General features: G+C 40.8%; 1 protein-coding gene and 1 long non-coding RNA gene across 11 annotated transcripts in view; one reads left to right on the plus strand and one right to left on the minus strand.

Annotated features, from left to right (window-relative positions):
* LOC118967797 (uncharacterized) overlaps positions 1 to 17,552 on the minus strand; it is a 98,378-nt gene extending 80,826 nt beyond the window's left edge. For all 7 annotated transcript variants that reach the window (XR_012129913.1, XR_012129912.1, XR_012129916.1 and 4 more), the window contains exon 1: positions 17,372 to 17,552. This is a non-coding gene — a long non-coding RNA (uncharacterized lncRNA). The remainder of the gene's footprint in view (positions 1 to 17,371) is intronic.
* EPB41L4A (erythrocyte membrane protein band 4.1 like 4A) overlaps positions 14,787 to 25,443 on the plus strand; it is a 268,086-nt gene continuing 257,429 nt past the window's right edge. The window contains exons 1-2 of one of the 4 annotated variants that reach the window (XM_073232978.1): positions 14,787 to 16,894; positions 17,221 to 17,644. In XM_073232978.1, the coding sequence (XP_073089079.1) occupies positions 17,546 to 17,644 (99 nt within the window). In that variant the 5' untranslated portion in view covers positions 14,787 to 16,894; positions 17,221 to 17,545. The remainder of the gene's footprint in view (positions 16,895 to 17,220; positions 17,645 to 25,443) is intronic. The other 3 variants (XM_073232972.1, XM_036995150.2, XM_036995148.2) reach the window with 3 other exon arrangements.

Below are 25,443 nucleotides of genomic sequence, written 5' to 3' on the forward strand. Positions count from 1 at the left end.
AGGAACTCTTTTCCCTCCACGAGGACCTAGTGTATAGCTGTAGAGCATGTGCTCTACAAACATTCATTGAATAATGAATGAATGAATGAATTGATCCTGCTCGAGGCTGATGGAAGTCTAATGTCAGTAATCATGCTCAGGCTGGAGTCAGTTGTGCACCAGCATTCTGAGCCTCTTGTCTGGACCTCTGCTTCCAGCCAGGAGACAAGTGAACCATCAAAGCCAGATGTCATGAATCCATCTGCAGGGAAACAGCTTTTGTAGTTATGCCTGATGAATTTGCAGAACCTGGTGTGCCCTTCATTTTTATCGAATCCTTTACGTTCCAATCGCCTACAGCCTGGCATTTTAGGTCCAACTGAAGTGATTCTCAACTGAGGCCTTTCTATGTATGTGTCTTTGTAATACTGCTTCACATTCTTTGTTCAAAAAAAGAATACTTATCTTTTTATAAATGCTTATCAGCTTATTCAACAATTCTGTGATTTCAGTTATTTCCCCAGGAAACTTTGTTTGATTCCAAGTGAAACACTTAAGTGTTTTATCTGTAAGAAACACACCAAGTGTCCCCAGTGCACTGACTTTAATTTATGAGTCATTTAAGAGGAAGGACCTGTACAGGAAAACTAGGAGGAAAAAGCACAGATAAAAGGGCAATTGAGGCTGTTGTGTAGCTTCAGCAGAAAGCACAGGGTGGGGTCTTGAAGGAATAATTTATGCTTGAATTACACTAGGGATACTGGTATACATTCATATGCAAAGCTCTTCTAAAATTAAAAGAAAACCATCCAACCCATACTTTGGGGGTCAAATCTCCCTGATTCTGGTTTAACATTTTTCTGCCATTCTACCTTGCCCAATTGTCATGGATTCTGCTCCTTTTTGTGTAACAGGGAAGAAATCCCTCTAGAATTCTGCAGGTTGGTTGGTGCTTCATAAATATGCCAGAAAGGATTTTAAACTCCTCCCAGAAGGATAGACTATATTAAAGAAATAACACTAAAGTTTTAGTGGCCCCATTGCCAAGATCTCTTATGTCCCTATGCGCTAGGCATATTATTTTCAGGTATGAAAACTCTCTCTCCATGCAATTCACAAAACAGGAAGATTTCCTTCTCTCACTTTGGGTGTGTGAGTCCTGTTCCAAAGTCCAACAAGGGAGAGAACAGCCCTCTGCTGGTTCTGAAAGCATTTACTAAGTTCCTCTGGCATTCCTAACTGGTCAAACAAGAGGCAGAGAGCAGGGAAAGGAGATGAAGGAGCGTAAGAGAATGAAGAGGACCAATGATGAAACAGCCCCTGATCAAAAGGAAATCTTCGAGGGCAGATAAAATTTACACATTTCATTCATTCAACTGATTCACTCATTCATGGATCCATTATTCATTTGACATTTACTAATTTATATTTAGATATATTAGAACAAAATCAAAAGGCTTACAATTGACTGGGGAAACAGTGCCTGGTGCATAAAGGCATTCAATAATTGTTAGCTATAATGTTTACAGGGAAATAAAAAAGTATCACAAAGAGCGTCTATAAATTAATAAGAAAAGGAAAACCATTCTAAAAGAAAATTTAGAAGGATTATAAACAGGCAATTTGTGGAGGAGGAAATCCTAATTATCAATATATGTATAAAAATATGTTCAGCCTCACTAGAAGTCAGGGGAAAACACCCGTTTCAACAACAATGAGAGAGTGTGTTTCACATGTCAGATCAGCAATATTAAAAGGGGCTCGGGAGGATGGGGAGAAATAGTTGCTACAACTCTGGGAAAAGAAATCTGGTGGGAACTATTGAAATAAAAGTGCACATATCCTCTTTTGGCTAAGGGTTCATTTGGCTAGAACTAGTGGGTGCATGGGGGTTTGTTGGGATAAGTACACAGGGTGATTATGTGCTGGGGAGTTTGTACACACAGGGGAAACCCCTGGCAGAATGATTAGACTTAGAAGGTGCTGAAGAGCAGAAGGCTGCTCTGATGCAGCACAGGAGTGGTGGCTGGTCACGGGGTTGGAGGCAGGGAGATGAGGTAGCTGGCTGCGAAGAGAAATCTAGATGCAAGAAAATGAGGGTGTCACACGAGGGCAGCAGGCCTGCGATGGGTGGGTCCTATCGAGGCCCTCAGGATGTGAGGCAGACAGGCCCCCTAGGAGAACACCCAAGACAGGGATGGAGTAATGCAGAGGCGAGAACGGACTGGACAAGTCCAGGAAACAGGCTGCCCTGGGTCAAACTGGGAACAGCCCAAGTTTCTGATATGCTACCTCTTGCCTTTTTGGTCTGGGCCCTCACATCACGCTGCACTGCCCAGACCACTACCACAGGGACTCAGCAAAACCGCTTCCCTCCGGCAGGGCCGCCGGCCTCACAAGGTGGGCCTCCGGGAGGCAGGGGTCCCAGCCTCTAGCTTCATGTCTGTCACACAGTAGGTACTCAGGAAGTATTTGCTTATTCTGGGCTTTCATCTCATTGTTACGGAGATGAAGAACTCGATCATACCAACATATGCTAGAGAACAACTTAAAATACAACCTTTCTGGAGTCAGTTGTCAACCCAGAGGAATATACTAGTGATGGTGAAGTTTCAGGGAGATGACAGCTTTTGGAATCTGTCTTCCAGGCCTGTCAAATCACACAACACAGGCAATTGTGTAGATAAACTGTATTAAACAGGCTGGGCAGGAGGAAGTCCTGTGTACTGTGTTTGGCTATGAAATAATGAAATAATAATCTCCAAAATGAATGTTCAGAAGAGGAAAAAGTAGACAGAGATTCTAATTCTGCCACAACCCGATTCCTGCTCTCCACAGTATGGGTGACAGAATCTGGATGTATGGGAGGGCTTTGATTCAGTTTCATCAATCCATGGTCCTCTACATGTAAAGTTTATGTATTACGAGCCCTCTAGCTTGGTCCCCAATCTCAGTGTTTTATATGGGAGCTGTTTGCACTTTACACAACCCGAACTTGCCCTAGGCTGATGAATTACTGTGATTTCACTGTCTCTTTTCTCCCCTTTGCAGGGAGCCAGCCATGGTCCTCATCTGCATGCACATGTCAGTATTTTCCGGGGGAGAATGAGAAGGAACTCTTGGAGGGCAGAGGCCTGTCCTCCTCATTAGAGTACCTTCTACAAGGTATTTGCCACACAGTGGGAACTCACTAAATATCTGAGGATTCCAATTAGAATAAACCATGGAAAAGGGAAGATTTTGTGTCCTCTGATTGGGTTGAAACAGGAAGCAGATTCTGAATTCAGAAAATTATTGCTGGTCTCCAGAGAGGTCAGGCTGTGGCCTGAAAGAACTCTACTTTTATATACCTCATTCACATCACCTACTCAGAAACAACAATGTTGGTGTCAATAACTGTAACCATATCAAAATGGCAGCTATTACTTTTTGTTTGTGTCAAGCAGCATGCTTTGTGTATTTTATGTCTATTCTTACAACAGCCCAGCAACAGGAATTAGCATTTTCATGTAATCATTGAAATAAAATCAGAGATGTTAAATGACTTGACCAAGGCCACTGGGCTAGTAAATGATGGGGTCTTTTGGTCTCCAAAATCTGTGCTTGAGTTACAGTGAGGAGCCATTTGCTTGTTTTCTCTCATCTGCATTCCACCTCCATTTATTTATCAATGTGTCAGGCATTTTTCTTGATGCTGGAAAGGTAAAGAAGTTAAGTGAATCATTTATGGCAAAGTATGCTCTGATAAAGGGATGTAGAAAGTGCTAGGGGAAACCAAGGCAGAAACACCCAAAACAGTCTAGGATGAGGAGCAGGGGAGTGTTCTCAGAGGAAGAGATCCATGAATATAGTTCTGAACAATAGTGTTATAGGTGGAGAAGGGAAACAAGACTTGTTTAGGGAACTGCTAAGCATTGGGTTTAAATCCTGATTTATTTCTGCACTAGCTATGTGACTTTGAGAAAGGTATTTAACCTCTTCGAGCCTCAATTTGCTCAACCTAAAATGAGGCTAATACTGTGTCTTATTCTGGGCTCTGGGGAAAGCCAGTGGGAAAACTGGTAGAGTGTCAGCTTGTTGCCTGATTAGCAGGTGTTTGTAAATGACAGTGGTGGATGGTGGTTGATAGGTAGTTGCCATCATCATGATTGAAGGGGCAGCTTGTGGTAGAGCCCCTGGAACAGGGCGCCACTGAGTAACCAGAGGCAAGAATGATGAAGCCTGAACTCAGGCAATAGCTGTGGGGAAAGAGAGAGGAGGCAGGGTTTAGAGAGATTTTAGAGGTTGTAGGTGAAATAGGAAGAATTTGGTGATTGTTTGGAATAAAGATGAATTGAAGGAGGGGGGGAGCCTTCTCCCAGGTTCCTGGCCCAAGTACCAAGGGTGGGGACAGGAGAAAAGGGAGAAAGAATGGTAGCATTTCCATGGTTTAGAGCCCACCACCTTGTATGGGCAGGAGAGATTTGAATAGCCATGTGGAGTGCGGACATAGTGATCGTGAGCAGGGGCTCCACCTGACCATAGGGATTGGCAGGAAAACGGTGCCGCATATTTTCAACTCCTAACCTCATGTGCCAATTAGTATGTGTGACTTGGAAGAAACGGTATCACATTGAGTCAGTAACTCCAAAATTATTTGAGATGACATTGGTTCCGTAGTTTTTAAGCATCTTTTAATCTCAGGAAGATTTAGAATTAAGTATAGAGGCAAACCCAGGGAATCAATAATTTTTGTGTAGGGACTTGTGATATTTGGTACTTTAAGTATCTGTAATATTTAAAGGAATTTGAGCCTATGTGAGTGAATAAGCAGCCTTGTTTCCCATATAAATTTATAGTTTAATAATTAATTTAAACTTGTGACTATAAGTCAGAGAATATAGGAATATTTTACTAAGTTTAAAAACAAGATTAGAAATCTTAAAGCATTTAAAAATATGCTTACCACCCATGTACAATAATAATTTAGGTTCATAAGACTATTTTGCTTGTTCTTTAGGAGCTGAAATACTTAAGATGGAAATAAAATGTATAAACGCAGTTTAAAATGTTTGAGGGTATTTTAAACTAACTTTGTATATTAATTTAATATGTTAATTAAAGCTTCCTTAAAAAAAGTGACTGCTAAAACTTGTTAGTTTTATGAACAGAATAATTTGTAAATAACTATAAGCCCAAGAAAAATCTAGACTTCATTTTTTAACGTCAGTGCATTACTTATTTTTTTAAAACAATGTTCCTGAATAATCTTTTTCTTGCAAAAGCCTCTCAAAGTCATGAAAAACATCAATAACACACTGACATGATGTATGTGTGAGTTAAAAAGAATACTATGTGATATTTCCCAAATAATATATATGACATGATATTAATATGCATTCTAATATATATTAATGTATTACATATTATATATAACAATCTCTTTCTAATATATATTTGTATGTATATATGTTATATTCTTTTTTCCTCTCTTAGGAGAAGCAACTGTATGCAAACATTGCACACTAAGGTTGGGTAGTCTTGTCTGAGAGCTGTTTTCCATGACTCTGATACTCAGCAACCCATGCAGAGAACAAAGGGATTTTGCTCTGTGTAGTCTAATTGCCTGCTGAATAAATAAATAAATAGATGAAGTGCTGTACATGTTAAATGAAGGTAAATATTGACCCTGACACCATATGTTTGCTGGGATGCCAGCTGAAGTGTGCTGGCAGGTTCGATCAGTCAAGCAGGGGTCTTGGTCTCTAAGGAGCACAGTCTGGGAAGAGACTTAAATATTAACAAGGGTCTCCTGCTTGTGCTTTAATCCCAAGTGCACCCCCCCAACTCTCCCCACCCCAGATTCTCCCACCAAAGGTAGCTTGCAAAATCTGAAACCTGAAAGAGGAAAAATAGGGAGGATATTGATCGTCTAATCTCTGATGGTCCCATGGGAGCCTTTGTTAACTCAGACTGAGGAAGATAAGCATATCTTTGCTGTATTTCACCTTTGAGAAATTACTCTATTTGGGTCAGGCCTATACAACAGGGCCTAGAGCAACAGACCATTTTCCTCCAAAACACCGCTTACTGGGGAGGTCCTGTCACCTCTCTGAGCCCCAGTTTATTCAGTCTCACAACGAGGAATGATAACACTGGTCCTGCCTTTTTCATAGGGTTTAGAAGCTTAAGGGAGGTTAATTACACAATAGAGCCTGGAGAAAAGGGCGGTGGATTTAAAAAAGTTCATTATGATAACTTCTGAATAATAACAGAATAACTCTGGAGTATCCCCTCACCCCACCTTTGTTTTCTGCCTCCCTTCCTGTTCTCAAGCCCAAAGTGGCCAAAGGAAGGGCAGGACAGGCAGGCTGCTATTGGAGGTGGCCATGGTGGCCTCTGCAGGGGAAGGAATCCCCTTCTTTCCTCCATGAATTAAGATGCCTGAGGTGTAAATTTTCAAAGACATAGAACTTACTAATTTTAAGGATACACAGAATGAGAGAAGTTAAATATTTTCATTCAATAATCGACTAAATTTACATCCAAGGAGTGACATGTAGCACATAAGCAAGTGGTCCTTAAAAAGATATGTACGTTGTTTATTTGGTTTCTTGCTATCTTACACAAATGAATGAGAGTTTCCATCGGGATTCCATTTAGTCACTTATCACAAAAAACAAACAACAGGAGTTTGAACAGGTGGACATTTTTTTCTTCCTTCCTCATAGAGAAGCCCAGAGACAGGCTGCCCGAGGCCGATGTGGTGCTTACAGGCTATGGGCTCCTTGCTTGTCCCCACTCCATCATCTGTTAATGGCTGTTTGTTCTCCACAAGTCACATTCAAATTTCAGTCATCAGAAGGTAGGACAGTGATGTTGCATGTCTCCTTCCATCTTAAAGATTTTTAAAAGACTTTCAAGGAGTACTACTTAATACTTAACACTTATATCTCATTGGACACGTCTGAGCCACATGGCCATACCTACTTGAAATGGATTTGGGGAAAATGTCCAGGCAAAAATTCGGGTTTGGTTTCATAGGTGTATTATACGCCATAATTTACTTTGATATACAGATAATGGGAAGGAAAATTTTAACCTCAAGTTACCAAAAACTGCAAAATCAGAAGTATCATTTGGATAAATACCTCTTCCCACCTAACTCGTAGCCACTCCAGCCATGCACACTACTATTTTGGAGTAGAGACTAAATTAACTAATTAAAAGCTGTGGCCAACTCAACACCAATGAAAAACAAATAAACCAACTAAAAAATGGGCAGAGGACTTGAATAGACATTTTTTCCAAAGAAGACATACAGATGGCCGACAGGCAAATGAAAAGATTCTCTACATCACTAATCATCAGGGAAATGCAAATCAAAACCACAGTGAGATACCACCTCACACCATTTTCCAAAAGACAAGAAATAACAAGTGCTGGCAAGGATGTGGAAAAAGCAAACCCTCCTACACTGCTGGTGGGAATGTAAGTTGGTGCAGCCACTTTGGAAAGCAGTGTGAAGTTTCCTCAAAAAACTAAAAATAGAAATAACATACAACCCAGTAATTTTGCTTTTAGGAATTCACCTGAACAGAACAAAATCTCTGATTTGCAAAGATATCTGTACTCTTATGTTTGTTACTGCATTATTTACAATAGCCAACATATGGAAGCAACCAAAGTGTCCGTCAGTAGATGGATAAAGAAGAAGGGGTACATATACACAATGGAATATTATTCAGTTATAAAAAGAAAGAAATCTCGCCATTTGCAATAACATGGACGGTCCTGGAGTGTGTTATGCTAAGTGAAATAAGCTAGGGAGAGAGAGAAAGAGAAATAGCACATGATTTCACGTATACGTGGAAATTAGAAACAAAACAAATGAACAAAATAGCAATAGACTCATAGATACTGAGAGGTGACTGGTGGTTAGCATGGGGGAGGGTTTGGGGTGGGTGGGTGAAATAGCCAAAAGGGATAAAGAGGCACAAAATCTCAATCATAAGTTAGTTACAGGGATGAAAGTACAGCATAGAGAATATAGTCAATAGTTCCGTAACATCTTTCTATGTTGTCATATAGTAACTACACTAGTTGGGGTGGGCATTTAATAATGTAGATAACTGTCAAATCACTATGTTGTATACTTGAAACCAATATAATACTGAATTTCATCTATTCTTCAATTAAAAAATGCTGGGGATATGTATGATGTTCCAGGCACTATATTAGGTGTGACAGATAGGAAACTGAATAGGTTGCTGTCTCTGCTTTGAAGCAACTCATAGTCTTATAGGGGAGACAGACACAAAAAATGCATTATTACAGTACAAAAAATTATCTACTCAACCAAAAAAATTCAAATTCTGATTTTTTAGAGTACCAGTTGCACTTCTATTTATATAATAGTGATCTAGCTAAAGGAAGATTAATTTCTTTAATCTTGCTAAGAACTCTCATTATATAAGACTGCAAACTCCACCAGGGCAGAGACAATGTCCAGTTTGTTCACTACTAAGTCTAGTGCACAGTGGGTAGGATTGACTGAATAGTAACATGAATAGAAATATGTGGGGAAAAGGAGAGTCTGAGTAGCATTTTTAAAATGTGTAATTCATATAACATGGAACCTTGTGTATAAAAACACACATTTGTCAAAAATATAAGGCATAGGATGATTACCTTAAATACATGGTCTTTACTTTACAATATGATTTGTCAAACAACCCTATGTACTTAAACCATGATTTGTATAGTGGGTATTTGTTGGGTAATCCCTCCTGCTATACATGTCTCAATAGCCTAGTTATTCTTTCCCAGTGCCCGTATTTGGGGGCCATGTGGTTCTAGAGAAGCACATTCTGCTCATCCCTCTGGAGGTGTCTTTTGACTCAGGCTAAATCATTCAGTAGAGTCTCCCTCTAGCCACAGGGATTGCTTCAGGGATGGATGATGTCACGGTCACTGGTGCAGCCACAAAACTTTAACAGTTTACCAAGCGCCAGTCCCTGTTCTGAGCACTGCCTTGTCCATTTAATCCTCACAATGACCACACAAGGTAGGTCCTATTATAATCCCTTGTTTACCCTGCTCTGAGGGGCAGCGCTGAAAGCAGTGATCAGGGTTGGAGTTGTAACTCATATAATTTGTAGCCAGTGAGGCAGTAGACTCTCTTGTAAACATTGGCTTAAGTTGGGTTTTCAAAAGCATGTTGATACCATTTTTTCACAAATAAATTTATATACATGCATTCTTTCTTATATACATCTTTTATATGAAACTTTTTGTACCTGTGTCCTTCACTCATATTTACCAATGAACATAATATAAATATGGAGACATTAGTAACATTAGATCAATTATTTTGCAGAAAAGAATAGTGTAAACATGATCTTAATTAACACAATACTTCTTCAATTTTCAAGATGACATTGTTTTTTCCTGTTATTATTTCTAAGACTTGGGTAGCTCTGATATTTGGTATGACTTCAATTAATTGGCAGTGTTATTCTTTCTTTCTTGACAAATAAAATCAGTTACTGATACAATCAGTGGCATCTTAGAGTCAGTGAAACACAGTAATTTGATCATGGTTGAATATATATCCCCTCTTAAATATTGCCTTATCCTATTTACAACTTATTTACAATATTCAGACATACAGTAGTGCTATGTGCATTATAAGTACATACAACAAAGCTTAATTTCATACTTTCCCAGGGTTTTGGGTGGGGTTATGTTACAAGTAGTAATTACAAATGAAAAAAATTAATAAATTAAGACTTAAGGGCAGGAGTCCTGAGGCCAAACACAACTCTATGCCAAGAGCTAGACATCTCTGTGTATCTCAATACCTTCATTTGTAAGATAATTAGAGGGTAGGATTAGGTGATCATTAAAGTTCCTTTCAGATTTCACATGCTACAGGTTCTATGTAATTGTCTTACTTGCCACTGTTTTATGATACTACTGAACAACTACAACCATAACATCAATAAAGCATGCTCTAAACCCACATTAAATGAATTATTAGAGATCACTCTTCATTTGGGCAACCCAACCAAGTCTTCTAAAGGAACAGTTTATTGCCACTGTTTTATCAGTATCATCTTGGACATCAGCTCAAGTGCTACCTTTAATAGTATTTCGTATTTATTTAAAACACCTTGAGTGTTATTTTTGGTCTGTAAGTTTCCCCAAGAAGTCTGAGGTATTTACTAGCTCCTTAATTGCTCATTCAAGTTAATTTCTACAGAAAGTAAGGGAATATTTCAGAAAACTTCTGAGATCCGAGTGCCAAGCACAGAACCCAGTAACATGCAGGGTAATGCGAAGCCCTGGGATGAAGTGCATATTTCCATACAGGGCAAGGGTTGTATGCTTACTCCAGCTCTATTACTGCATCAACAAAAGTGCTTTTGATTAATAAGATGGATATCTGGCAAGGTAAAAATTTTCTAGAAGGAAATCAAGCAAGAGTCCAGTTGAGGGTGTTCAAAAAGAAATGTGCATTTAGCATGCCAGAATTGAAGCTCGTCGAAGTAATCTCACTCATTTACTCAACACTTACTTATTGCGAGTCTACTGTCTGTCAAGCACTGTGACAGGTGCTTGGGATACAATGATGAACAAACAAGTCAAACCTGGCCCTGATATGAGGACCCACATGCCAGTAGAGGGGTGGTAATAATGCAGATTACACTGGGACCCCACCCAGACCTGGGAGTCAAGAGCTCCCTGTGGGGGGCGGTGGGGGAGGGGGATAAAGAGGATGCCTGAACAAGGAGTGGGACCTGCCAAGATGAAAATGGGGCTGCAGGTGGAGGTTTTCAAAGAGGAGGGTTTTGGGAAGAAGGGAATTTTAAGCTGAGAAAACAGCTTACAATGACATAGGGCATTAGGACTCAGGGGCTGAAAGTCAGTGACTCACAGGCCATCCACTGAGTTCCTCTCTGTGTCAGATGACATGGTTGCATAGAGATTCTGCGTCAACTTTCCCTTCCCTTGTTTTTATGTGCTCATTTGGTCTCCTTTTGTTTTTTATTTTACATTTTTTATTTTATAAGATTAATGCTTAAAATTTAAAGCACTTATCTTCTGGCCACAGGAGTAATATTTATGGAAGAAAATTTATAACACTAAACAAAATCATAGAAAAGACAAAATTCACTAACAGTTCTACCACAAACAGATAATAACTTGATATTTTCACATACATGAATGTAGTTCTTATTTTGTGCATGCTCATTTAAAAAGATGAGATCATAAAATATATTTCTTCTTAAATATGATTGTAAAATACTTACATAAATAGTGATTAGGTATCTCATGTACAAAATAACAGGATACAAAATTTTAAATGTACAAAGAAGACTATAGTAAAAATGTTAAGTCTCCATTCTAGTCCAATCCACCAACAACCTATGTTCTCTCCACAGAGGAAATGACTGTTTTCAGTTTTTCTTGGCAACTTCTTAATATCAGAATCAGAAGGCCAGACAAGTTCAGAAGTCATTTACTCCAGATGTTTCTTTGCCAGATGTCATACTGGGTTGCTCTTTCCTGGGCGTACCACCCTTTTTGGAAGAGCAATGTGTTGTTTCTATAAGAAAGGAATGGAAAAGCAGTATGCTGGGCATGAAAATCTAGAGGCACCAGAATACAAGTCTCAGATACTTTATTTTATAGAGATGGCGGGGCTTCTTAAAGGTCACGTGGCTAGTTTACCTTAAAATGAAAATAATTGCAGGATAACTAAAAGCCTATTTTCTCATTCTTTTCCTCAAATTTCTGTAGGTAGATTAATAACCATATCAGTATACTGATGTTAATAAAATTAAGTTGCTTTATTTAGGGTGCAAACCAGAATACATAAAACAGGTAAAATAGTCAACACATTAAAGTCCAGGTTAGAAGGTAGAAAAGGAGTTCATTTTTAAGTGAAGGCAATTTCATGAACCAGTAATTTGACAGCATTCTTTTGTTTAATATAAAAATCTGTTTTCATTTAAAATTAATTTCTACTCATTGTAAAAAATAATACATACTTTCTTTTAAGAACAAAAATGGACCATTCTATTTGTACTATTATATAAGCTGTTCTTTTTTACCTCACTGTTTACTATGGGTACATTTCCATGTCAGTGCACGTAGATTCATGTCATCCTTACTAACAGCTAATGGGTATACTATTATATGAATACACTAGAAATAGTGTAACAACTCCTTGTTATTGGGCACTTGGATTGTTGAAAAAGTTTAATAAAAATATACAGTAGTAAATATATCTTATATACATCTGTGTCTGTTATTTGATAATGACAAATTCCTAGATAGTATTGAATTTCTGGGTCAAAGTGTATACATATTTAGATTACTATATTTATTACAGACTGCACTTCAGAAAGCCTGAATCAATTTACAGTTCCATCAACAATGTATCAAAATACCTATTTCACCCACTCTTGCTAATCTTTGGAATCTCTTTTAATCATCCGATAGGCAAAGATGTTAGTTTATTGTTTAAAAAACTCAAAAATGTCCTTGAAGGGTCTAGATGTATCAACTAGCTCTCCTGCTCCCATTTTTTGATGGTATACATTTAAACAGACAAGGGGAGACTAGGGTATTTCAAAGTCAAAGTTCCAAACCATTTATACTAAATATAAATCATATCAATTCATTTACCAACCAGGATTAAAAACTGTGCAAAAGAATTCTCAATAAACCCCAAAGAACTTTTATACAGAGATCACAAGGAAAAAGAAATAGCTTAGATCGCTGTCTTGGGAGATGACTTCTCTTGAAATGTGGGTAATACCCTTGAGGCATTTTAATAAACGGGATCTAAGGCTTCAGTACTTAGAAGCAGAGGATAACTGGTTAATGACACATATATGAAGTGAGTCAGAAAGCAGGATGGTTTTAAAAACTAGATATGCCTGAGCACATACTATATTAGCAGGAAAAATGAGTAAGACATCTGGATTGACTAGGAAGTGGTATGATGGAATTAAAATAGGGATATTTATCTTTCTTAAAAGCTACTCTTTCTGCTGTAACCTGCTTGGCAGGGTCTTCAGTACTCTTTCCCTTGACAGGCATAATGGATGAGGTGGAGTAATAGGGAGGCTACTGGTAAAGAATGAACTATCCCCTTTTGAAATATTATTCATAGGTAGTTAGGACCAACTTTTATTATTTTTTGGAAAGATAATAACTAAAGAAGTAGTTCTCAAAGTGTGGTTCCCAACCATCGGCATCAGCACCATCTGGGAACTTGTTAGAAATGCAAATTCTCAGGCCCCACTCCAGACCTACTGAGTCTGAAACAGGGTGGGGACAGGAATCTCTGTTTTAACAAGCCTTCCTGCTGATTCTGCTGTGTTTGCCTTTGGGTATTTAAGTAATTAAGTTATTTACTGTCACTGTTTTAAATGAGTTTTTTTTCTTTTGCAAGTTAGAGTTAGTTTGGAAAATGTCAAAGTATAAAAAGATTACAGGAGACTTGAATTGCTTAAATCTTCCTAAAAAGACAATGGTGCTTTTAAAAAGAACTCTGGCATTTTGAAGTGCATGTTTCAACAAGGGGCGGGGCCTGTTTTTTCAAGTGAAAAAGTGAAATCACTTCTTCCAGGATGGAGATTCCTGCAGTCCTTCACAGATGGCCTACGTATTTCCATAAAATTATATCTACTCTGAACTTTTTTGTCCTTAGACTCATCTACATAGGCTTATGACAAAATGTTATCTTGACCAGAGAAAATATTTTTCTAAAAATCTCTGAGAAGAAATCAAAGGCTTTGATGCAGGCTTTAAAAAGACTGTATATTATGTTATGCACATGTTGAAAAACTATACAATATTCCTGGGAGGGAAATGTGTTTGAATAGGATCTTGTTAATTTGTTTCTCTTGATACAAAGAGTCTTCCTCCAATATCCTGTGGTAGGGATATCTTCAACTTTTTCAGAAACTCAAAGTGTCATCCAAAGTGGTTGCACCATCTTCTTACATTGGCACAGGCAGTGTCTGAGCATTCAGAATGTTCCCCATCCTCATGGCACTTGGTATGGTGTTATGGTAGGTCTGTACTGGTTTCTTATTACAATTTTAATTTGCATTTCCCTAATGACTAAGGAAGTACAGCATCATGTGCTTGTTTGCCATTTGTATATCTTTGGTTCCAATTATTTCACTTTTTTATTTCAAAAGAAATAAAAGCACATGTCCATATAAAGACATGGATCATTGCTGTGGACTGAATTGTGTCCTCCAAATTTGTACATTGAACTTCTAACTCCCAGTGTGATTGTGTTTGGAGATGGGGCCTCTAAGGAGGTAACTAACATTAAAGGAGGTCATAAGGATGGGGACTTGCTACCAAAAGTTTGGTGTCCTTATTAGAAGAATCACCACGGAGGCTGGACTCTTTCCCACACATCCTGACAAAGAAGAGGTAGTGTGAGTACACAGAGGGATGGCAGCTGCCTGTAAACCAGGAAGAGAGGTTTCTCCAGAAAGGAACCATGCTGGCACCCTAATCTTGTCCTTCCAGCCTCCAGAACTGTGTGAAAATAACTGTGCATTGTTTATGCCATCCAGCCTATGGCATTTTATTATGGCATGCTGAGCTGCCCAGTACAATCTTACAATAGCAGGATTTGTACCATTTGTATTATTTGTAATATTAAAAAACTGGAAACCACACCAATGAATGCATAAGCAGATTATGTTATATAGACATAAGAAAATTCTACTGAGCAACACAAATGAATGCACTTAATCTGGATAAATCTCGAAATAATTATGCTGAGTGAAACAAACCAGACAAAAAAAAAGAGAGAGTTGGCATGAATAATTATTCCACTTATATGAAACTCTAGAAAATGCACATAATCCATAGTGACAGAAAACAGAACTGTGGTTGCCCAGGGGTGAGGTGTGGTGAGAAGTGAGAGGAAGTGATAACAAAGGTACAGGAGGACACTTAGATGGTGATGGATAGGTTTACTAGAGTGATTGTGGTGATGGCTTCATGTTCACATATGTCAAAACATCAACTTATATCCTTTAAATACATGCAGTTTACTGTGTGCCAACTACAGCTCAATAAGACTGTTTAAAGAAAAAAACCCAATGGAATCTTCCTATTATTTCTAGGAAGCTCCAGTTTTTTGTTAAATGGATTTTTTCCCTTTTCTCCAGTACCTGATAAAAAAAATGGAAAAGAAAATGGTTCACTCAGAGAAGGCTATTGTATGTATAGGACCTCATGATTTTGTACTTTCCCTTATGAGGAGCATGGAACAGGATCCCTGTCCCACCTCACACTCCCAGCCTTTCCATTACCATTGGAGGTAAAACAAAAACGAAAACAATCGAAGGACATAAAACAGGTGGCGGCAAAACCCAAAACTGGGAAACAAATAATTACACTTGGACCTTTATCTTGTGTTTTTGCACACTTAGGTGGCTCTATTGTATATTGTGGTAAAGAATGAAAATCTGTTTGAAATCTTCCAATCACAATTGGTAATTTGTATCAGGAATATTACATTACAGGAAAGGAAAGCCTCTACAAGTAATGACACTAAAATCCAGAATGAGGCGTCAGCTCATGTCAAACAAAACTTTGACAATACAATGCAAAGTTGGACACAGAATTTGATTAGAAATCCAAAACCTGCTTCAATTTCACAGAAAGCTTGCAAGATAAAATAGGGTTTGATTCACAGCTTTAGGCGAAGTTCATACCAAACATGGCAGGGCCATATCGCACTTGGGGTTTTGTGCTGCTAGTTCATGTTAAGACGGGGCTGAGATAACAGGGAAGGAGGCTTCCTACAAGAAGGTGCTTTGTGACAAATCACTATGGAAAGAACTCCCTTCAAAGTTGCAAATTGTTCATTTTCACTGTACTGTGCTGAGGATGCCAATTTAAAACAATTTCTTAAAAGGAACTAACATTTTTAAGTAAATTTTTGAGCTTAGGTTACTTAGCTTGTAAGTCGCAGAGGAGGGAACTCAAAACTATGTCTGATGCCAAAGCTCTTTCTCTTTCTCAGGACAGAGAATTTTTCTGGGAGGTCTACCGTCAACCCTTTCCCGCGTCCTCCCCTTGTGTGTCCTCTTACTTCCACTCGCACTAACTCACTGCCGACTTCGAGTTGTAAAGCACAACTGCACCTGCTCCGAAGGCCGGCGGGGACCCTGCCCCTCCCGCGGCGCTGCCTCGGCTGCTGTGCACGGACACGAGGACCCACCAGGGGTCACTGCAGCCTCAGAGCTATTGTGCCCGCCAGTTCTGGCCACTGCGGGTCGCGCGGAGGGCGTGGGACTGCGAGCGGCGAACGCCAGGGTCGGACCAGAGCCGCCTCCTGCCTTCCTAGAGCCAAGCCTCCGGGTCTCCCAGGGAAACAGACACAGCGAGCAGGGCTCGGGGCTGCCGGGCAGCTCAGGCTCCACGCCCGCGTTCCTGAGCACACCCGCCTGCACCTCGCTGTTCGACCACCTCCGCTCCGCCCTCCGCTCGCAGGCCAATCCCGCCCAGAGGGGCGCCCCCTTCCCGGCTACTGGGCCTCTGCTGCCCTCCAGGGCTTTTTGCAGACGCCGGAGCTCGGCCCAGCTGCACCTGGGCGGCTCTCGCCCGGGGCGCCTCCATCAGTGCAGCCAAGAGAACTTTCCCGAGAGCCGCTGCGGCCTGGGCGCCCAGGGCACACCCCCACCACCCGCCGGCTTCTCCGCCCGCAAATCCTTCGACTCCCCGCTTCTCCGACTCTCCCGGAGAAGCAGCACTCCGCCGCCACGGCAGGGCATTCTCTGAGCGAGAGCTTGAACTTGGCCACACACAGTCCCCCGTGATGAGCTCTGGGGTCCCCAGACCGGAGCCGCGCCCCGCAACAAGCTGACCTCCCTCGCCGGTCTCGGTAAGAAGCCCGCTGCCCTGTCCGATCCCTTTCGGACTCCCGGTGCCCGCGGGAGGTGAAAGTGAGCCGACTGAGGGTCGCCGCTCGCACGCCCCTGTGGTGGCCTGGGACGTCGTGGGTACCCCGACACAAAGGAGCAGCCCAGTGCTACCCACTCGGCGGACCGGACCGGGCGCTGCGGGGTGGGCTCGGCGCTGGCGGCACTCGCCGGCCGGAGGGGGCTGCGGAGCTTCTCGGGGCGTCCAGGTCCGGGCAGGGCCTCGAGCACGCGTCCCTCCCTACTCTGCCTCGTGTTCCCACTGCCAGGCGACTTTTGTCGTCCCCAGGACTCGGGAGGGGCCGCGGCGCGCCCGCCTTCGGAGAAGCCTGAGCCGCAGGATGCGCGGGGACGCGCCGCCGCCCTCCGCGCGCAGTTCCGCCGGCGCTTCCCGGGCGGCTCCCGGGCGCTGAGTCTCCGGGCTCCTCTGCCCTCCTTACCTCAGTCCGCGCGCGGCGGCCCGTCTGCGTGGCCCTGGACCCCCGCCCGGGGACGGTCCCTCTCGGCCTCGTCACGGCGCGGACAATAAATTAATGCCGGGCGCCTGAGGCGAGGGGGCGGCTCAGCGCCGGGGTCGCAGCGTTCTCGCTTGGCTGGAGGCGGCCGCGGCCGACATGGGCTGTTTCTGCGCTGTTCCGGAAGAATTCTACTGCGAAGTTTTGCTCCTGAATGAATCCAAGTTAACCCTCACCACCCAGCAGCAGGGCATCAAGGTAGGCGCGGGCCGGGGGCGTGGTGCGGGTCCGCGGCTTTGTCTGCGCGCTGCGGGGGCGGCGGGCGGCTGCGTCTCCGCCGTGGGCTCGAGCCGCCGCTGCCCCTGCTCTCTGGCGGAGGGCGGACGTGCCGGCGGGGCGAGCTCCGAGGCCCCTCAGAAAGGGAAGTAAGTTTCACGTCCCAGAGGCAGTCCGCTCACCGACTCGCAGCGGCAATCCGTGGTCCTGCAGCCAAGACCCAACTCTGCCGACACCTGCTGCCCCAGAGCACGTAAGCTCCCCGCGAGGCGCCGCATGCAATATCCAGGCAGGTGGCAAACGGTGCGGAAGGCACGGGTTCCCTCGGCCTCCTCGAAGACTTTCTCCTTGTTAGTGTCGTTGGGGAAGTAAAGCAGTTCAGGAGTTGAAACACACTTACCGGGTGGTTGCGATTGTGCCTGGGTCTAGTTGGATCATGCTGCGTTTGGACAGAAAATAACTTCCCCTTGCACAAGCGCTCTGGTTTTCTACCCACCTTCAAGTAAACATCCCGCAAAGCATCTGAGTGATACCTTGCGCCCGTTTGTAGGTCGTTAAGACGCAATTACTACTGTTAACCTAGAGAACCCAAACAAAAGGGCTGTGGGAGATTGCAGAGATCCACTTCCTTAATTTTTGGTGAGTTCTGTTTATAGTTGACAACCGACCGACGCGCCTGCGCGCTTGTATCACTCTTGCTACTACAGCGTAATTACCTAAAGGTAAAAATAGGAAAGTGGAAGGTTTTGTTTTGTTTCCCTTTCTCCTTCAATTTTAAATCACTGAGGTATTTTAGATAACTAAGCCGCTGAGTCTGGTGAAGGGAAACTGCTCCCCTCTCCCCCAGAGCTGGCCGTCTGAGAAATCAACTTCCGACTGTCAAGTGTGCTGTCTAGTCTTGTCATCTCAAAAGTTGATCCTCATGGCATAGGCCCTGGGCTTTTCCTAGTGTCAGTTTCTACATAGCTTTATGCACATTAGAGTAATTGTTCTTAGCTAAAAGCTTGAGCTTAGATATTACCATTTTTTGGTGTACAGGATTCTAATTTCACAGGTGTCATTCTTTTGCAGGGGACAGGAGCAAAAATGACCAATTAAATCACAAGATAAAGTTAACCCTTTCCTTTAGGCAATTGTTTTGCATACTGCTTCCCCAGTAATTATAATAAGCAAAAGTCAATCAGATTCTCATTTGGTGTTTCCTTTTGAAGGCAATAAAAGACTCTCTTGGGGGAGGGTGCTTTATATTTTTATATTTTAAATTTTCAGCTTTTCTTTATGTTCCCAACACCTTTTTCCGCCCAAATGAAATCAGGAAACGAACTTTCTTTACGAGATGATATAATATTATTTGATGTACTATGTGAATAAAATGGCAAAAATATCATTAATTTTTGAGAAGATACAGATTCTCTTTGGCTTGGGGAAAGAAACAGAAAAAGATGACTGCTGATGTGATACTAAAACAACAAAGAAATCTTTCTGGTGTGCAAAGCCTAAAGTCTTCTGGAGTGTGAGCTTCCTATTTAATCATGAAAGCTGTGCCCTTGTCAGCTGTGGAACATGTACATTATTCTGTTAAGACAGCAGCCAAGACTTGGGATCAAATGGAATAATTTTGTCAAAGAAACATGAATTGAAAATCCTGATCCCTCACTACTTTTTATAACCTGATGATGCTTATCTTGTTTTACAAATAGGTTGAAAATTGGTGAGTGATTCAAAGGCAATAGCAACTTTATAATGCTGTTACTTTGGCTATATGCCATTTAACTAAACAGTAATTTAACAAAAGGCTTTTGTTGGAAGTAATCATTTTGCAACAAGCTTGGCCTCTTTCAGTGTCATTAAAGCATGCCACAATTATTTTGATGGCCATGCATGTAACACAGATGTGTGCTGATGTTAACCACATTATCTGTAACTACCATGCTACCATAAAATGCATGTGGCAAGCATCTATCTACTTGTGTTATGTACTAAATTAAACACATGTATATTTATAAATGGAATAATGTATGAACAGCATCTCTCACTTAGATGTTAGTCAAACATTGAATGGATATGGATATATTATTGTTCTGTGCATAGTTGGCATTTCCTTTACTTCTACTTTAGTTTGTAAATGAAATAGTAAACCATTACTTTAATAGCCAATAACTACTATTATGGTGGTCCCCTCTGGGACAAGTACACTTGATAATTTTGATTATCACTAATTAAAACCAAAGTTAAGTATGTGACATCAATTAGATCATTTCCTCCCCTGAGATTAAAATAGAAAATCTTTTATTTTTCAGAAGTATCTCCTAATATTTTTTTAAGATGATCCTTTTTCACATTCTATCTCAAATGAAGACAGCTGATCTTGCATCAAAATTATTTGTATATTTCAACTCTTAATGGAAGGAATTTTACTGATTCCTAGTTACTTAAGAATTTGCCTGTAATACTGTTACAATAATGCAGTGTGAGTAAAAAATGATTAATTGTAGTAAATTTAAGTAGGACAAATATGAGAGAAGCTTGGTAAGACATTTTCTGTGTGTTGTTTTGAAAAACACTCTCTATTTGTTTAGCACCAAATTAAAAATTGAAAAGTTAGTTAAGTGATTTTCTGCAACTTAGATCGAAGTTTTTCACTGAGACTTTAGAAAAAATTTGATGTGTTTGTTCCCATGGAAAACATTTGAGCCTGAAGACAATAGTTTACATCTTATGTTAAGATGAGTAGCATTTAAATGGAATATAACTTTAAAAAAAAATCAGAAAAAGAAAACACTATATTTGTATTCATGCTAATGTTATATAGAAATTTGCCATCTTGCTTTAGAGGTAACCTCACCTGGACAAGCAGGAAGTCTTTTGCACGCAATTTGGAGTTTGAGCCCTATCCAAGATTGAAAAGCCCAAGTTTATATAAACTGAAAGCTATTGGTTGTGTGTTGAGCCCCACAATAGCTTTTAGCTGTTTGTTCTATGCTGCTATCTCTGTTGTTTATTTAAGTAAGAATTTCTGCTGTGGTTGGTCTCTTGGTTTTTTGAGTCGTGTTTGTTCAGGGAAACTGTTGTTCTGTCCTTTGTAGTTCTCTGTGTTTGGGGAGGTAGACATTTTTTCTTTCTGTTCTCTTAGAAAGTGCTTGTGGCTCATACTTTTATAGGGTGTCATTTGATTAGCAAAATATTTTCAGGGAAAAAATCACTAGGTTTGATTATAAATTCAGTCCTCAAATTGCTGCTGCAAATATGAACTAGATTAGTATTTTCGTTTCAGTAAGATTTTAGTCCTCTGAGTAGTAATGTAATAAACACCGAGGTGCTCATTTTTCCCTTGATGTATTCGACTAAATTAATGAAAGCAATATGACAGCAGGATGGAAATTCCATTAACTTTTTTAAAAAAAGGCTTTATTGAGATAAACCATACAGTCTGCGCAGATTGTGTAATTCATCCGTTAACTTTTAGATGAAGTTACTTCTTAATTGTCTTGGGGGTCCTGAGGTAATGTTGTGAGTCAGTTTTGATACTTTAACCAGAAACCTCCCAAAAAACTACAATTAGAAGGTGAGGACTTAAATTATATCCATTTCACCAAGAATTGTAATTTTCATTCCATTTGGACTAGTAAAGAAAACCTCTAAGAAGATTGGGGAAAAAGTGAAAAAGCGATACCTTTTCACAAATCATATTAAGTACATATGTGAATATTGTATCTTTTGATATTAAATGTATAAGGTAGAGAGTTAACGATCTTATAAACATGGCTGAAGCAAGTAATCATTATGCCCTTGTTTCTGTTAATGTAAAATTGGCTGTAGGTCTTAATTGGTTAGTAGATTAAATGTGACTGGAATCGAAGTACCCCTTGTCCACACTGTATCTTGGTTTCTACAATTCAAATATGATATCCATGTTATGGCTGTTTAAGATGAACTAGTATATAAAGGCTCCCTCATTTAAAAAAAAATAATTCAAAATATTTCTTCAGCTTTATTGAGGTATAATTGACAATGAAATTGTAATAAAGTACACAATGTGGTGATTTGATATACATTGTGAAAAGATTCCCACCATCTCACCACTGAATTAATTAACCCATCCATCACCTCACATACTTACTTGTTCTTGAGAACACTTAAGTTCTACTCTCAGCAGACTTTAATTATACAACACAGCTTTGTCAGCTATAGTTACCATGTTATACCTTGGAGCCTCTGACCTTACATAACCCCTCAATTTTTACATGTTTTTTTCCTAGAAAAGAACTATTAAAAGTACCATTTATTATCTATGGTTTTAATTCAACGGGCAAAGCACTGTTACGTCTAGCAGCTAATGGCTGTCCTTCTCCATTATAATTTTCTTGGTTGATGATGGACCAGAATTTCTGCAGCCCCGTTAATATGATTGTTCTTAAACTGTATGTTAAGCTTCAGCCAACTGAACTCTACTTGAACTAATGTGGAGATTTCGGTGCTAGTGAGTATGGGAGGCGTCTGTCTGTTCGGGCTGCAATGCTGTGCCACAGACTGGTGGTCTGTAACAAGAGACATTTATGTCTCATAGTTCTGGGCCAGATGTCTGAGGTCAGGGTGTGGGTGAGGGCCCTCTTCTGGGTTGAAGACTTACTGTGTCCTAGGCAGAAGGGGCTAGAGAGTTATATTGGCCCTTGTTTCTAAGGTCACTAATCTCAAAAGGCCCACTTTGGGGGCTAAGTTTCCAACATATGAATTCTGGGATCACATGGACATTCTGACCATAGCAGGTAGTGATAACGTTAAGTCTAAATTGTAAGGATAAAAATCCAGACTCTACTTTTGATTAGCCACATGGACAGGGTTTGTTATTTTTATTAAGGCAGTTTAAGACAAGATGAGAAACTCATTTTTTTTTCTGATGGTTTGTGTCAAGTTATAGTCAGAGCAGGGCCACACAGTTCTTCGCTCTGGGGGCTGCACTGTCCTAGCCTCTCCTCGTGGGGTGCCAGAAGCACCTCTTGCCCAGTTGTGACAACCGAAAATATCCCCAGATGTTGCCAAATGTCCCTCAGTGGACAAAATCATCTCCAGTTGGAACCACTGCCATAAAGGATAGCAGCTTCCTTAATTTTTATGTGTTTGGTGCTCAGACTTCTGCCCTGGATGCAGGCTAACTTTTCATTGCTATCTTCTTTTCTTTTTTGGGAGGATAGTTGTGTACCGTATATGCCAGTGAAAACAATATATCTGTGTTTTTAACTTGCTTAATATTCTTATATGAGGAGCAGTATAATGAAGTGATTAAAAACATGGAGTCAGACCACCTGGGTTTAAATTTTGTCTCCACTTATGACTTACTAGCTGTGGGGCTTTCAGAAGGATACTTACTTCTTAGTCTCAATTTCTCCATCAGAAAAATGGGGTCAAAGTAGTGCTCACTGTTTTGTCGATGGTGCCTTGCAGAGGGGAAGAAACCAGAAAATGTTAACTTTTTTCTTTCTCCTTTTTCCATTCTCTCCTTCTCATAGTGCCTCATTGCCATCTACAGATAAAGCCCAAACTTCGTCATTTGAGTTAGCTCCCTACCTGATCTAGACCTTTACCAGTTGTGTGTGCCTACCCAAATGACTTGCTTTGCGGAATACAGAACTGTTCACTTTTCAAATATCCAGACTCTCTAGTGCTTTTACACATGGGATTCCCACTGAGTGGTGTCCCCTTTTGCCTTTCCCTAAGCACACACTCACTGGAACTTGTCCTTTAAGATTTGAGTCAAGTGTCCCATCTCCTAGGAAGCCTTCAGCACAGGCTGACCAGGCAGAGGTGAGCTCTAGTCAGAGCCTCCCACATATCATGTTATGGCACTTACCACATTGCAGGCATTATTTCTGGGCACATCTGTCCTCTTCAGACTGTGAGCCCCCACCTGTGATCCCAACAGCAAGAGCTGTACACCTTATGTAATAGATGCTTACTAACTGCAGTTTGAATAGAGGAATGAAAGGAGTGTTAAAATAGGCCATATTGAAAATCTTGTGGATAATGAGATTCCTTTGCTATTTTATTCTTACTAGAAAATATCCTAGAATAAAGTGAATCTCACTGTGAAAAATTGGTTGCCAAGATACTCTAATTTGTATATTGATAATGGGTAGAAAATGAGATGGCACTGTGGGCTGAATGCATGCAGCGCATTGAAGAGCTGACTAGCAGCTATTTCCAAAAACATGAGTCACACCTTTTTTGCATAGTAGAGGTTACTACTAAGACTTTCTATCTCTGGCTCTATTTCTTTTTAAAAAATACTATATTCTCCTTGCAACTTGAACGTCTTTAGGAAGAAGGATATGTTTCAAAAATGAATAGTAGAGTCTCACTTTAGTTACTTTTCTCCCGTTTCCCGTTCTGTAAGCCACTGAGAACAGCATCGGTTGGTTTCACTGTGTTGGTTTACACAACCAGGGACCATTGGTGTAATATTTAATCTTGCTGTACCACCCATTTTACCGCTGAAGCTGTATAAAACTCATCTGATACCTCTCTAAGGCTTAATGGAAAAGACACTATTAATAGTTAAATATCGGGTTTTTATGACAAATGATAAATTTTCATTCCGATGCAGAGTGTACTTTTCTGCAGGCCAATTACAAATATGACACATGAGAAATCAGATTTGCCATGCCCCTCCAGCTGCTCTGAGATTGACTGCTTTGGGCCAGCTTTCTCTCTGATATTTAGTTGCAAGTAAACTCATGCTAATGCTTCTGGTCAGTCTGCTTTGGGTTGAGTGAATAACTGCCATTTGCTTCTGTGTCACAAGATTGGTTTCTGAGTCTCATATATTAAGATTAACCAGGCATCTGTTATTGTTTGTTTGGATATACACCAGGTGTGCTAAGGTCAGGAACCAGCCAGTTTCATTTGTAATTCAAAGCCTGTAGCTATATTTTGAAGAGACTGTACTACTCTTAAAAATGTGAGTTGCATTCCTGTGCTCTCTGAGCCATGTATGTATTTCATGTTTTTTTTTCTTTTAGTGAAAACAGCCACTGTTCCTTAATACTGCCTATTGTTAATCCATTCTCTGTAACTAAACACTCTTGCTGAGAGATTCCCCAAAGGTCTGAGATGGCTTCTCCTGAGACTCAGCTGATGATCACTAAGAGACCAAAGGGCCTGCCAGGGGCTTCCAAATGTGGTAGGAGATTGTCTCAAGGATATGGACATGCTAAGAGGAGGTTAAAACAAGGGAGATGGAGGCAGACAAGGAAAACTGAGAGGTGCTGAGCCCTAGCCCCATAGACAATAACCACAGGGTCAGGGTGGTAGGGCAGGAATTAGCTGACTGAGACAAAAGAGGCAACAGATTGTTGAGAAATGACATGTTCTGAACACATGAGAAAAGCACAGATAGTAATGCTGAGAGTTCCCAAGTTTGTGCGGATGGGTTCCAGAAGTTGCTTAGAAAGTGCTGCTTTTAGAATATAGCTTTCTGTACAAACAGTGATATAAGTGGGGGTCAGGTTCCTGAGCCTGCCCACAGAGACGGACTGAGTTTGTGAACCATTCAGGTCCCTCTTCTCTTGCAAGAGAGAATGTGTTTGAGAAGCAGCCTTGGAACTTCTGCTGCCTTAAATTGTCACTGGTCAAAATTGGGTTTTCTCCACCATCCTCGCTGCTTTCCACTTAGTCATGGTCCTCACACCTCACCTTCTAACTGGGATGCTGGGTGCTCACCTTATTCTCTCCCTTCTCCCTGTTCCTGCCCTGTGTTCAAACCCTGCTCTGCGTTGTGACTGGCC

This window comes from Manis javanica, chromosome 1 (genome assembly GCF_040802235.1).
Source record: "Manis javanica isolate MJ-LG chromosome 1, MJ_LKY, whole genome shotgun sequence".
Lineage (NCBI taxonomy): Eukaryota > Metazoa > Chordata > Mammalia > Pholidota > Manidae > Manis > Manis javanica.